Consider the following 15,905-nt stretch of genomic DNA (forward strand, 5'->3'; position numbering starts at 1 on the left):
AGAATAAGTTAAAGGTGAGATGACAGTCTCCCAAGGCCTGACCTTCGGTGACAAAGCTGTAGTCTTTGACATGAGTCATTTTCTTCATCTTTTCTGGGGCTTGACCTTGGGCATCTGGATCTGGAAAGGTGCACTGTGGGGTGATGGGGACATGTTCTTTGGATGCTGGAGATTGTCCTTTTTCTAATAACAGATGAACCACCTGGACAAATGGAATAGCATTTCATTAACTAAGAAGAATTATAAGAAAGTAGGTAAATTTTGGGGACTTTATATGGTTCATCTTATAAAATCATTTAAAGTAACTTGTCCACCAAAATATAGATGGAGAGAAAAAAACAAACAAACAAAAAAACCCACCAAAAACATAGAGGGAGGGGAAAAAACAAAAACAAAAAACAAAGCAAGGGATTGAAAATTTCACAATCAAGTTTTTCTTATTTTCTGTATAAAAAATAATTAAAAAGAAAAATCTCTCTTATAGAAATAACATAAACATGTTATAAGAAATTTGGGCACTAGAATAAAAACACCATTATACTATAATACATAGACCATTATAAATAATTTGGTAAACTTTAGAAAATAATTCAGCTTTGGGCTGAAAAATGACTAGAAGTGAAAATCACTAGATGTTTGTCCTTGTTGACAAAAAGTTTAAAAAAAATGCAAACTCCACCCTTCCTCCCGTCAGATCTGGTAATATTATGGCTAAATGTGATATAGAAAGTCAAGTTCCCTCAGTGAAAAACCTCTTGCAATAATACCTGCTAGAACGTTTACATGAATCAGGCTTGGTTTCTTGACTAATAAATTTGGAGATCTTAGTGAGACAGATATTATTCACAAATTATTTATGTTCTTGTAAGCTATCTTAAGTGGTTGGTATAATGAGCTATTTATTACCTGTCCTGTATTTCTCAGTGTTTCCACAGCTTGCTTATGGGTAGCTCCTTCCAGACTAACTCCGTTAACAGCAAGAACACGATCACCTATAAATTAGGCAGCAATTTTGAGAAAAGTAGATGATAAAATAAAGATTCTATATGCTTTCTAATATCTTGTGGTCTTGTTTTGTATTAATTTAAGGAGAGACTCAGACAAATTCTGGACAAAATTCTGTCACAGAGTTTCTTTAATATGTGTTTACTTTCTTTCCTAATTTTATGACTAATCTTAAATACAATTTAGAAGAAGATATTGTATATATTATAAAGTCAATTTATTTATTTATTTATTTTATTTAAAAAAATTTTTTTTAACGTTTATTTATTTTTGAGACAGAGAGAGACAAAGCATGAACGGGGCAGGGGCAGAGAGAGAGGGAGACACAGAATTGGAAGCAGGCTCCAGGCTCCGAGCCGTCAGCCCAGAGCCCAACGCGGGGCTCAAACTCACGGACTCACGGACCGTGAGATCGTGACCTGAGCTGAAGTCGGACGCTTAACCAACTGAGCCACCAAGGCGCCCCTATAAAGTCAATTTAAAAAAACTGACTATAAATGTAGAGAGATTGGAGGGCACTAACCTAGTTAGCTGTTATTAAAAATGTAGATACCAGTGTTTTTACAAAAGCACTATTCGTTTCTCATTTTCTGGCAATTTGCTTCTCAGAAAGTACAAAACGTGAACTGAAACACTGTCAAGATATTTTCCGATACTAGAGATTAGGCTGGAAAGAAGAGTTTTGGAATGACATCAAGGAGTTTTTTTTAATGCTTTAGTCTTAAAAAAATTGCATGTGTTCTTCTATTATGAATATTTAAAGGTCTTTATGAATTTCCTAATTTCTACTTTATTTGTTGAAATGATGATCTTATATGCAATTCCTGTACACACACACTCTACCTTTGTGAATTCTACCATCGGACTCGGCTGCTCCCTTGGGAATAACAGCTTTCACATAAATGCCACCATGTCTGACGCTGGTATTCACACCCCCCTAAATGGAAAAAGACAAGTAAAATAACATTTTGTAATATGAGAAATTTCACACTCCATCTTTCAAATCTGAGACCTAGAAAGCGTTCAATCCATCAGCCAAAGCAGCAGTACCACATCAGCACATGCAATTAATTCGAAACCCAAGAATATTTCTAGCCAAGTTTTCCAAATGTAAAGCAGTTACATTTTAGAAAAACTCTTTACTCAGAAAACAACATGTCAGATCTTGACTGTATGAAGAATTGCTCTCCCTTTGTAAGTCTATACCATGAGTTATGAGCAAGCAGGAAGCAAAATCCATCTATGCAAAATTAGTAGAAGATGACTGTCTGAAAAAAACAGCAAATAGAATAATTTGCTTCAGATCATATCTGCTAAACTGAAACTTGCAAATCTCATGAGTCAGGAAAAACATTTTTTTTTTTTCATTTTGAAAGGTTTTGGTAGGTAAGTTTTGTTATAATGTAGGTGAGATCTAATGAGTATATTCTCCATCTTTTGTGGATATACAGCTTTTCTTTCCCTACACAACAGAAAGATAATAAAATTCTAAAGAAGTTAAGGACAAGAGGTAAAGGATTATGATATTTTTAAAAGTGCTAGAACATTAGGTTTTTTTTTTTTGACCTCTGTATATTAATAGTGCTGTTTCTACCATGTTTCTAAATGGCTTTTCCTACCTGACAATACCCTTCAACTGTCATAAATGATAATGTTACACTTTAGAATTAATACAAGTCTCAAGCATTTTCACCAAATAGCCTATGCTCATATTTTAACTACCTTAAAAGTACATATATTCCTTGGGAACCTCTAATTTTAATATACTAATCACATTTACAAATTAAGATATATTATGGAGAGAAAGGGCATATAAATATACATTAGAATTTATTTATCATGTGGGTTAAAATGTATTATTCCATGCTTATGCAGAAGTGTCAAATGTATGCAAAACATACTTATTAATTTTATGTTTTCTAAGTCTTGTATTCAGATTAAACATTATGAAATGTAAGGGGTTTGAGTAGATAGACTTGTCTAATTTCTTTTAAATCACAGGAAAAAGTGCCTAGCACAAAAGTTATTTTTTAAAAAGTTTTAAGATATAATTCAATTTTTAATTTTGGAAATATTTGACAGGTTTCCCTTTCGAAGCAAAATAAATTAATAAATTGGCATACAATAGGTTGCTGGAAATAGAGAAGAGAAAACATTTGAAAACCTTGTCAAACAGTACCGTGACACTTATCCCCAAGCTGTTATCATTTTTAGCCAGTTCAACCTCAAAGACATCTCCAGGTTTAGGAGGTGATGAAGGAAAAGTTTTATAATTCATTTTGTTGGATGTATTCATTGAGGAGGAGGATTCCTTAACAAAGAAAAACAAACAAAAGGATTTCTTGTTAGAGTCAGAATGAATTACTACTGGAAGATCAATATGTGTTTTTTTAGAAAAATTAAGAAAAAGCAAGATATTAAAGGATAGAGTAAATTCAAAGATCATGAGGGCTGGAAGACATCTTAGAGATCATTTAATCCAATGCCTTCATATTTTATGGTTAAGGATATTGAGGTCTAGACATTAAAGGTCTTCCTTCAGGTCAAACAGCTAGATAAGGCAGAGGGAATCCCAGAACCCAGTTCAAACCTAGCTTTTACATAATCCTTGTCCAATGCTTTTTATGCTCCTGAATGTAGAAAGTGTTTCTATTTCCTTTAAAAATCAATATATATCAAAGCAGCAGCTTTTAACTTGGACCTCTAAGATGAGTAGGCTTCATGTTTACTTTGCTTATATTTACAAATCCAATATAAACAATATCTAAGACCCATTTCTAAGGGCATTACCCTCTTGTGAGGAATGTTGGTTCCTCCATGAACAAAGAGCTTATGGGTCTTTTCTGAATCCGCTTGTGAATGTGAGTTTAAATTTATGTCATTTCTAGGAAATGAGCAATTTTGTATGTTGTTGTTCTTATTATTTTTGTACATTCAGAACTTCAGAAGAATTCAGACTATCAACAGTAAAGTCAACTGCCCATTATGTGAGCTATTTAAGAACAGAATTTTCAGATATTAAATTCTCTTATTAATAGAAACGTTAAATATGCAAGATATAAATGACTTGTAAAAAATAATCATAACCTGATTATTCATTCCTTTCTGTTATCAGGCAGCAAGTTCCCAGAATAATAGCCATTTTAGAGTTAGTATTCAAAGCTGTTAATTTGTCAGAAAGTTAGTATCAAATGCAACAGCAGTTAGTTAGTAACATAATATATACACAATTCCTCCTTTCCAGACTAATAAAAGCAGTTTAGAGTAGATTATCCTGCTCCGTATATATTTGCTATTGTTTGCTTTATTAAATGAAAAAAACAAACACACACAAAAACAAAAAAAACAGAGATTTAAATTAAACTATGCCTTTTTTGGTGTTTGATGATCCTGAGTGCTCGAATAAGTAGCTTCATCCATGTCTGAATCTCCACGGTCAGAGTAATCTGTTGCATCAGAAATGCCTGGGTTTTTAGTCTTGTTTCCATTACTGTCAGCGGAAGCCCTCTTTTTCTCAGTGGTTTTGGATATCACAGAAGGGGAAGGGCTGCCGTGCTGTGATTCCTGCCAGGTTCGGTCACCCGCAGGGCTGGCAAAGAAACCATTGACCTGGCTCTGGGACAAGCTGGCACTCTCAGTCCTGGAATCCTGAGAACTCAGGCTTCCTTCGCGCAGGCCCCCAGACTGCCCACAAGAGCTCTCTGAGATGTGCCTTGGGGTACCATGTGGCCAGTGGTGATCCTCAGAAGAATCTACAGTACTGTCTTGCATGTAGGAAGGTTTCTTCAGGTAGTTTTTCATGCCATTGGCAATGTGCACAGGAGTAGAAGGCACTAGAAGTCAAAAATCCATGAAGGAGAGTAACAGGTTAGTGACACACGTCTGGGCTTACATACTTGCAGAGCGTTTCTTAATGATTGTGGGAGAATTTTACACAGGATAACATATCCACAACACCTGATCCAGGGCCTGGAACCAAAATAAGGACCCCAAAAGTGTAGCAGGTGCTTTGTGATTCCTTTGTCCCCTCTTTTGGTCATTCCTGCTGCATCTCCTATAAAAATGCATATCCCCTTTGTCTTAACTTTTTATTTCCATTCTCCAAGACCTACTTCAAATGAGTCTCCTCTGTGAAGACTTTTTTGATTCCCTAACTAAAATTAATTTGAATCACCCAAACTCTTTAATCCTTATTTAATGGTTATTTATTTATTTATTTTATATTGTCCTCCCAGATTGCATTTTTTGGACTCCAAATAATTATAAAGGCAACTCCAAATTCATTACATATATATATATATATATATATATATATATATATATATATATATATATATATTTCTTATCAAAAACCACTTAAAGTGTATCTAAGTAAGACACAAATCATAGATTTGTATAAAAAATTACAGACGCAAATTTATAAGAAATTGAAAGTTTTATGTAGCATGTGAAACCAAGGAAAATTTAAAAGAATGAGCAACTGGAAAAGGAATATTTGCAAAAATAACAAAAAATAATCAAAGGGTTAATATTCCTAATATGCAAAGAGTTTCTAAAAGGTAGTAAGAAAGAGATTTAAAACCCCTATGCAACAAGGGTGTGATGTGTAGACTGGAAATTCATTTTTTTGGTTAACATTTATTCAATTTTGAGAGACAGAGACAGAGTTGGGGGCGCAGGGCAGAGAGAGAGGGAGACACAGAATCTGAAGCAGACTCCAGGCTCTCAGCTATTAGCACAGAGCCTGACATGGGACTTGAACCCATGAACTGTGAGATCGTGACCTGAACTGAAGTTGGATGCTTAACCGACTGCGCCAACCAGGTGCCCCTGTAGACTGGAAATTCAGAGTAAAATACAAATAATAAATATATAAAGCAACATTCTCATTGTTGCTCAAGGATATGCAACTTAATGCAGTTTTCTACCTGTATGGCTGACAAAAATGAGAATGACTGATAATCTCTCATACCACTGATGGTGTGAGAAGAGCCCTGTCACATCTACTTGGCTAAATATACATAGATAAAACTTGGGCAAATTGATAGCACTCTGTCAAAAATTTAAATGTGCATACTAAATACACTTTTAGGTATATAACCTCTAGAAATACGTACATTTTCCAACGGTGTATATACAAGTATATTTGTTGAAGCAACATTTATAAAAGGATTATAGCTAACCTAGATGTACAACAGAAAAACATTAAAATTTAATATACCCATGACACGAAATGTAATGCCATATGAAAAAGGTGTATATTCATGGATGTTCAGAATATACAGTGTGCAAGTGACAAATTGATATTTAGATTATAAAAAATAATTGGATTTTTAGTTAAAAAAATGTGTGTGTGTCTGTGTGTGGACATGCATACAGGTACTACTTTTTTTTAATAATGTGTGTATAATATACAGAAAGTGACATAGACACCAAACAGTTTCCCTAGAAAATGGAGTAAGGAGACTTTTTACTTCATAGATTTCTGTATAAATTGGATTTATTTTAACAAACTAGTATGTATTCTATAACTTTAAAAAATTAGCAAACATAAAGAAAAATAAAACTTCCTTTTTGGTGGTTGATACTTGAGAGGGATAGTCTAAGATACATACCAGCAATGTTCTACCTTCTTTGAGTTTTATTTTAAGTTACACTACAGTGGTGGGAAGAGTAATCTAGCTTTCTGAAGAAACTGTTTCACAGAACTATATTTTAACATTATGCTTTTAACTTTTATTGAGAATGAATAGTAAAAAATAACCACATGAAAGTCTGCTGGAAAAAAAAGCTTCATTGATCTCTACACGAGGTAAAGTTTCTCTGCTAAATGCTCTCTTGGCACCTTGGAACTCCTTCCTAATGTTTATCATACTTACAATGAAACATTTGTTTGCTTAGTTCAATATTTCAATATTTGTCTCCCCTGATAAAGTGTAAGTCTCATGAGGGTAGAGTGTCTGTGTCTTGCACACCACAGGCATTCAATAAATATTTGTTGAGGGGTGCCTGGATGGCTCAGTAGGTTACGTGTCTGACCTCAGCTCAGGTCATGATCTCACGTTCGTGAGTTTGACAGCTCAGAGCCTGGAGTCTGCTTTGGATTCTGTGTCCGTCTCTCTCTGCCCCTCCCCTGCTCATGCTCTATCTCTGTCTCTCAGAAGTAAATAAACATAAAAAATAAATAAATAAATATTTGTTGAACAAATGAGTGAATTTTCTATAAAATATCTATTGAAAAGAAAATTAAGATGTGAATCCCTTAGGGGCGCCTGGGTGGCGCAGTCGGTTAAGCGTCCGACTTCAGCCAGGTCACGATCTCGCGGTCCGTGAGTTCGAGCCCCGCGTCAGGCTCTGGGCTGATGGCTCAGAGCCTGGAGCCTGTTTCCGATTCTGTGTCTCCCTCTCTCTCTGCCCCTCCCCCGTTCATGCTCTGTCTCTCTCTGTCCCAAAAATAAATAAACGTTGAAAAAAAAAAATTAAAAAAAAAAAAAAAAGATGTGAATCCCTTAGAGCTTTAAATATTTAGAGGAAAAATAAGCTTCTTCTGAATCATATGCTTCTTTTGCTAAAACATGGTGAGTAAAAGAACCCAATGTTTGTTTTGTTTTGTTTGATTTGGTTTGGTTTTGGGTGCTTGAAACTCAGAAGTATGCTACAACATTTTCAAATGCCATCATCTTCCTTTGCCTAAGATGACTAGACTACAATTAGATTATAAGGCTCTTCTGGGCAGTGATGGTGTTTTCTATCTGTTGTGTTTGTTCTATCTGTTGAAAATATTACTTATATACGTACATATATATATATATATATATATATATATATATATACATATATATACACACACACATACACTATATACATACAAAGTATTTAGTGAATATAAGAAACCATAGTCAAAATAACTCATCTGTACAAAATGTAAGAAATTTTTATGTCACAACACTGTACAAAATGTTTTTTCTATTTTATCATAATTGTCTGAAATTATGCCTAAAATTCACTATCTAAACTTGTTTCTCAGCTAATATTTAATTATTCTTTTACATATTTCTCAGTATCTTTGGGATGAAGGTAACTTGCACATAATTAGCACTTCAATGTTTTTGAAAAATACCATTAATAATGACACCTAGGTGTGCCTGGGTGGCTCAGTTGGTTAAGCATTGACTCTTGATTTCAGCTAAGGTCATAATATCACCGTTTGTGAGCTCCAGCCCCTCCTCTGGCTCTGTGCTCTCTCTCCCTCTCTCTTTCTCCCTCCTCCTCCCCAAGTCATGCACACACACACACACACACACACACACACTCTCTCTCTCTCTCTCTCAAAATAAATGAATAAACTTAAAAAAGAAATAATGACACCTAAAATTCACATTTAAGTGCCTAATAGGTACCAGGCAATATGCTAATTCTTTACATGTATTATCTCATTTAATTTTCAAAATCTGTAAGATAGGCACTCCTATGTTCACCATTTGATATATGAGTATAGTGAGGCTTACCATGTTAAGTGATTTACTCAAGGTACACGGTGTTAAGCGGCAGAAACAGAGTCTGAGCCTAGACTTTGGAGCCATTCCCACTGTCCGGCATGTACTATATGTGTTTCTGTGTTTCTGTGTTCCTTCCTTCCTTCCTTCCTTCCTTCCTTCCTTCCTTCCTTCCTTCCTTCCTTCCTTCCTTCCTTCCCTGTTTCTTTCTCTCTCTTCCTTCCTTCCTTTCTTCCTCTCTCTCTTTCTTCCTTCCTTTCTTCTTTTTTTTTAAAAAAATTTAAGTTTATTTATTTTGAGAGACAGAGAAAGAGAGGGTAGGCAGAGAGAGAATCCCAAGCAGGCTCTGCAGCATTAGCACAGAGCCTGACGTGGGGCCTGAACCCACAAACTGTGAGATCATGACCTGAGCCAAAATCAAGAGCCAGATGCTTACCCGACTGAGCCACCCAGGTGCCCCTAGTATGTGTGCTTCTTTCACAAACGCTGCCTCACCACTTGAGTCTCCTAGCAACTCTCTGCAAGGTAGACAAGGAGAGCCAAGATCACTGTCTCCTTAAAGAAAGAAAAACCACCATGGCTCAAACTCAAGTCATTCAATCTTTTTTTTTTTTTTTTTAAATTTTTTTTTTTTCAACATTTATTTATTTTTTGGGACAGAGAGAGACAGAGCATGAACGGGGCAGGGGCAGAGAGAGAGGGAGACACAGAATCGGAAACAGGCTCCAGGCTCTGAGCCATCAGCCCAGAGCCCGACGCGGGGCTCGAACTCACGGACCGCGAGATCGTGACCTGGCTGAAGTCGGATGCTTAACCGACTGCACCACCCAGGCGCCCCTCAAGTCATCCAATCTTCATTAAGTGCCCTTTCTCCTGCAACTTGCTAATGGCAGAAATTAAGAGACAAAATGACAAGGTCTTGTTTTTAAATTTCTAATGTTTTTGTCTTTTTACTTTATATAATCTTGTTCAGGGTGGGACTTCATAGATAACTATTATACAATTATATGAATTAGACAACGATAAAGAATTTTATTTCTGATTTGGCCTAAGACATTTACTTAAGTGACATCAATTTTGCACAACAAATCCATTTTTATGCATATATTACTAAAGATGAATGAGATAGGAAACCTTGGAAGTGATGAATGAAAGGTTACACTAATGCATAATATTAAAACAAACTAGAACTACATACATCAAATTTTCAGAAAGGAAATAAGGAACTTAAATCCAATGTATTAGGCCATGATAGTGAAGTTCTTGTGAAAAGTGAAACAGAACACACAGCTAAGAAACATCTACAGCATTACCTTTGGGTATCTTTTCTTTTGGCTGAGAGATAACAAGTGTCACATCTTCAGGTGCATTTTGCAAAATTTCAATTGCGGCATGATGGCTGACCCCCTCCAGACTCACACTATTCACAGATATCAAACGGTCTCCTGTAAAAATAGACAATCCAATATTTTCAAAACTAAAGAGAAATTCATGCTAAGTCTTAGAAATGTCGCTGCCCCCTTCTTTATTTTTGTTTTGCCTGAGTTCCACTTTGGTCATCTGTGCAAATTCATGCCTGTCAGTTAAGTACATAAGAAATTATCTAATATGTAAAGTACCTGGCTTTAAGCATCCATCCAAGTCAGCTGGTCCTCCAGGGGTAATTGAACTAATAAATACACCTAGATCCAGTCTTCCCATCTTCTCCCCACCAATAATTTGAAATCCTGTGAAATAGCACATTGAAAAAAGAGTTTCACGATATTGGTGTTTTCAGTGATTAATAATCAGTCTGTCCAATACACAGAAGTGTAGAGATTCTCATATCAAATATAATAAATAGGTAACACATGTGAAATAGGACTGTTAAGTTTGGTGGAAGATTTGCTTGTGAACATTTCATCTTTCACATTTCCTGACCAGGTGGGTGGGGTGGAGGGGCTGTGGGTAGACAACCGGTGCTCAATGAGAGTGCTTTGCTATATAGATAGACCTTTTCTCTTTGATTCTTACAAACCTTTAAGAATCTTACAGTGACTTACCTAAGCCATACTTTGCATCTTTTTTCAGGTTCACCAAGGTGATCTCCCTTTCTGGTGAAGATACCATGCTCCATCTTTTGTGTAGAACATCTATTGGAAAAGTATAGTGTTAAGATACACATAACATGCTCAGGCACTAAGACTGTCTGCTTGTTCCAACTTAAATGTTAACATTTAACAGATTTAATAGATTACTTGGTCACTTTAATATTGTATTTCAGGTATGATTTGATATTTTGATCTTCTTCTATTTTGATATGATTTATAGTTTACGAAAGGACTGATACTATCACCACATGGTTCAATATGTGATTAGCCTGCCACTGATATCACATTTATTCCTCATAAATGATTGCCTGTGAAATAAGTATATTACAGTTACAAATGAGTAAATAAATCTCAAGGGTTTAAATGATTTGAACAGGTTTACTCTGCTAGTACAGGCGAGAGCTGAACCTTAAACTCAGGTTTTCTGACACTGTTCCTGTTATATCACAGTTGACTTTCTGCATTTGACAGTGCTCACTATGGTAAGGATTTTCAACTAATAAGTGGTTCACATTTTTATTTATAATGAATAAAATATTCATGGTAAGTTGTATGGTAAAGCAGCAACAAGAAGAAAATGGATTTACTTCTTTTTTAAAGCTTATTTATTTTTGAGAGACAGAATGAGAGAACGAGCAGAGGAGGGGCAGAGAGAGAGTGGAACAGAGGATCCGAAGTGGGCTCTTCTAGGAGAGGAGAGAGCCTGACCACAGCAGAGAGCCTGATGTGGGGCTCAAACTCATGAACCGTGAGATCATGACTCGAGCTGAAGTCAGAAGCTTAACCAACTGAGTCACCCAGGCACCCCTGGATTTACTTTTTAAAATCCTGTTAATAATGACTCGGCTAGCACATTTACGTTCTCAAAGGATTTTCATTTATTTCTTATTTGTGAAGCAATCTCATGAATTGAATTAGGTAAATAAATTTTAAATCATTGTTTTGAAGATGAGGAATAGTTCATGACTTGTTCAACATTACAAGTTAATATTACTCTCAGCAAAATGCCTTCAGTCAGTACTTGATAAATGCTGGTTAAATAAATTGAGGGAATGTTAGCATCAGAACTAGAATTTACTTTTTCTTACTTCCAATGAGGGCTTTATTTACTTATTTTTTTGAGTAGGTTGATCATTCACAAATATCACCTAAATTAAGCCAATAAACATGCTACTTAATTGTCTGTTAATAAAATTACCTCATTTACTTAACAGTCTGAACATTTGAAATTGCGTGCATGCACACAAACACACCACTTTCTCTAGCTCTTCCTGTTATGGGCTGAATTTTACCCCACCCCCAAATTTATATGTTGAACTCCTAAGTCCCTGTACCCCAGGACTTAACTGTGTTTGTTAAATTAAGAAAAAAATTAATGTGAAGTCCTAATCCAGTATGACTGGTGTCCTCATAAGAGGAAATTTGAATACTGACATGCGCACCCAGAGGGAAGACCATGTGAGGACAGAGGGAGAAGCCGGCCACTTACAAGCTAAGGAGAAAGAGAGGTCTCAGAAGTCAATGCTGCCAACACCTTGATCTCAGACTTCTAGCCTCCAGAACGGTGAGAAATGAATTTCTGTTGCTTTAGCCACCCAGTCTGTGAGACCTTGTCTTAGCAGCTCTAGCAAATTAATACACCTTTTTAACGTCAATTATAATTTGTTAGTTCAAAATGGTTTGTGTGTGATGTGGTGGTAGATGAAAACAACACACTCAGAAAGATATTTTTGTAAGCTAAACCCTCCAACTCATCTCTGCATGGTTCTTATACACATTGAAGCTTTTTGAAAATTACAGATTATTTGCCAACATATGAATATCTATGGATTTGAGATTATATGAATGTTATAAAATAAGTAGTAACTTTTTACACAACATGGATTAATGCTTAAATGATGCAAATGTGATACTTCATGTTCTAGAAATAAGGCACTTTAGGGGCGCCTAGGTGGCGCAGTTGGTTAAGCGTCCGACTTCAGCCAGGTCACGATCTCGCGGTCCGTGAGTTCGAGCCCCGCGTCGGGCTCTGGGCTGATGGCTCAGAGCCTGGAGCCTGTTTCTGATTCTGTGTCTCCCTCTCTCTCTGCCCCTCCCCCGTTCATGCTCTGTCTCTCTCTGTCCCAAAAGTAAATAAACGTTGAAAAAAAATTAAAAAAAAAAAAAAAGAAATAAGGCACTTTAATATCATAAGGAATAACAGCAATCATTTGCTCTCTGGAGTAAATTAACTTTATCCCTTAAACACCAAGCATTGATGTAAGTTTGCTAGCGCTCTGTAGTATACAAGTTCCTATTTCACTGTTTCTTTTTCACTAAAACTTAGTTATAGTCAATAAGAGTAGTAATTCAGTATTTCTAATTAATTTATAAGATTCCAAAAAAAAATTCCTTTGACAATGGTGTGAAGAGCCTTTATATTAGGTGTGTATATAAACATATGTGTAAGATATAAAGATATATGTATATTTATATATATATACACATACATATATAAGCATAAAGTACATGAATTAGTTAATGCCTAGCTTAATATGATCATCTAAGTACCCAAAATACTTTTATCCTAAAATAGACAAGTATCCTAATTTTCAGTTAGAGCCAAATACAAACCACAACAGAACAAAATCCATAAAATAAAATAAACACGAGAATAAGGTCAGGTTAGGTATTAAATGTAAACTTTTGTCATCATTGTAAAGACAAAGTCCATTTACTTTATGTAAATTGTTTTTGCATTCAATTATAAAACCGATCAATATTCTTAATGTTCCTAAGGGTATCTGTTAGAAGACAAACGTATTGATTCAAAGAATAAAAGTGCCATTTTCTTTTCCAATGTATGTACTAACAAGATAGGTTATTTATATTATTTATTTGACTAATAAGTGTGTGTGTGTGTGTGTGTGTGTGTGTGTGTGTGTGTGTGTGTGTAAAGATATTTCCCAGGTAAACATTAATAGAATACACACACACACACAAAATAAATGTGTATTATTGTTTTACATATTTATCTCCCTAACTAGAAGAAACAGATTAAGCTCTCTGTATTCAAAGATTCACCAGTGGGATGTGAGTAATCATTCATTTGATTATTTCATCCTTAAAATGTTGACTGAACAACTTTCCTGTCAAAGTCTCTCACTAGGCAATTTGGGAAAATAAAACAAGATTTTATTTATGAAAGCTGCTGCATAGTAAGTGTGAGCTGAATCAGATCAGGCTGTAAGAGCAAAGATCTAGCCTAACTGACACATAGAAATGTCAACACTGTCAGTGAAATTACACATTACAAAGGCATGAATCAAGCTTCTAAGAGAGGAGAGGCTTCTTCCTGCCAGAAATAAAGACGACTTCAAGGAAATGGGGTAGGATTTTAATAAGTAGATTATGGCGCTGGTTATATAGCAACACAAGGAATTAGCAAAAGCTGAGATGGAAAGAAGGCAGAAAGGGTCCTGGAGAAATGTCATTGATCAGTCTGCCTAGAGTACAAGATTTGAGTAGGGTGGAGATAAGTATTTTTTTGGAAAGGCAAGCTTTGCTAGCCCACTCTTTTTTAGCAGGGATGTCCTTCATCCGGCCCCTCATCCCACCCCACTGATATAAAGTAACTTACTAATGTGAGGAACAGAAAGAAGGAAGGATGGTGTGCTGCTGCATGTTACTAGACAATACCGTGAACATGCCCAGTTTCTATTTGTATTCTACATGCCTTCTATTCATATAGATGCTCAAATACTTTTCCACTGGTTTAACAAAAAAGATGGAAGAGGAAGTATCTGAAATATATAGTACATGACAACTCAAGTTAACTGAAAAGATATTTACAGAGTTCAATGAGGACTGAATAGAATTTATGAGTTTGAAAGTAAGGCAGCTAGATATTTCAAGACATTTCTACTTCTTCTTTTTTTATTTGAGAGAGAGAGCAAATGGGATAGAAGGGCAGAGGGAAAGAGGGAATCTTAAGCAGCCTCACAGAGCTCCATGTGGGGCTTGATTCCAGGATCTTGGGATCATGACCTGAGCTGAAATCAAGAGTTGGATGCTCAACTGACTGAGCCAGGCAGGCATCCCACAAGTACGAAGACATTTCTTGGTTATTGGTATTATTATATAAAACAAGCTTTAATATTGGAGAAATACATATTTTTAAGTCCTTAAAATAATTTTCTTTTCCCATTAGTATACTCTATGACCACAGCAAATTCTACAAATATTTTAAAGTTAAAAAGAGGCTCAACTCAAAATTTCCACTTCCTTAAATAATGGATGCTTGTGTCATTCCCAATGTTTACCTGGGAAATTTCTTTAGAATGATTGATAAATGTAAAATTTAGGAAGAAAAATGTATACCTTCTCTCCATCGTATCTGTTCCACTGCTGCCTTTCTCATCTCTCTTAAGGTTCACGTGGACATAGTCCCCTCAAATAACTTTACATATTAACGATAGGTATATCTATGAGTAAACGAAATTTCCCAGGACGAGCATATTTCTGATAAGGCCAAGGTCACATAATCAATCTAAGTATGAGCCAACAAACTTTTTTTTTGCAAGAAAAACTGATTTTGTTGGTTATAGATAAAGACCCTTGTCAAATATCAAGCAGTTCCATGCCACTGATTCTGTGAGGAACTGGACTGTATGTAGAGGAGACTCTGGATAAATCCATCACTCACTCTAGAGAAAAAGATGCATTTCAAATCCTGGGGATGATGAATCTGTAGCACATTATTGGTATAAAAACAAAGACAGGTATTTTTCATTATTATCCTACCTAATATACTAACTGCCTCAGTGGTAGGGTAAGGAGGATAATAATGGCAATTTTGGTGTTTTATTTCTGTAAATTTGGGGCCATATAACATCTCTGGGACTTATTCAACTCAACCCACAGGATGTAAAGGCTTGGTTTGAATATACTATAAAGTTCCTTTCAGTCTCAACTTTATTTTTTTCTTCTGTTAATTCCTGTTATCTGTTGAATTCTTTTGTGAGCACTTTGGGCTTCAATTTTATTATAATTTTCAACTTTGTATGTATTCTAATTAAGACTTAGGTAGAAAAATCTAGCATTAGCATTACATTCTTCCTTGACATCTGACTAAACAAAGTGGGTTTTAAAATCTGTTTGTATAACATTTTATTCCTTGGAATTGAGATTGATTAGAAGGGCAATAATCAGTCCTAATATTGGGTTAAAAAGCTTATTTCAGTGTCTGTACCAAGTTACTCTACACTTGAATGACCTACTTTACCTGAATTTTTTGTTTTTTTTTTTTGCATTTATTTGAGAGAGCGAGAGCGAG

The 15,905-nt window shown here is 35.5% G+C and overlaps 1 protein-coding gene across 7 annotated transcripts in view; it reads right to left on the reverse strand.

Moving 5' to 3' along the window:
- PTPN13 (protein tyrosine phosphatase non-receptor type 13) overlaps positions 1 to 15,905 on the reverse strand; it is a 229,190-nt gene that overhangs the window by 41,413 nt on the left and 171,872 nt on the right. For 4 of the 7 annotated variants that reach the window (XM_045056126.1, XM_045056127.1, XM_045056124.1 and 1 more), the window contains 8 exons: positions 10,544 to 10,633; positions 10,121 to 10,228; positions 9,815 to 9,946; positions 4,375 to 4,838; positions 3,170 to 3,316; positions 1,849 to 1,942; positions 907 to 992; positions 43 to 202 (listed from right to left, as the gene is read on the reverse strand). In XM_045056126.1, coding sequence (XP_044912061.1) covers positions 43 to 202; positions 907 to 992; positions 1,849 to 1,942; positions 3,170 to 3,316; positions 4,375 to 4,838; positions 9,815 to 9,946; positions 10,121 to 10,228; positions 10,544 to 10,633 — 1,281 coding nt within the window. The remainder of the gene's footprint in view (positions 1 to 42; positions 203 to 906; positions 993 to 1,848; positions 1,943 to 3,169; positions 3,317 to 4,374; positions 4,839 to 9,814; positions 9,947 to 10,120; positions 10,229 to 10,543; positions 10,634 to 15,905) is intronic. The other 3 variants (XM_045056128.1, XM_011281764.4, XM_045056125.1) reach the window with 2 other exon arrangements.

This window comes from Felis catus, chromosome B1 (assembly GCF_018350175.1).
Source record: "Felis catus isolate Fca126 chromosome B1, F.catus_Fca126_mat1.0, whole genome shotgun sequence".
In the NCBI taxonomy this organism is placed as follows: domain Eukaryota; kingdom Metazoa; phylum Chordata; class Mammalia; order Carnivora; family Felidae; genus Felis; species Felis catus.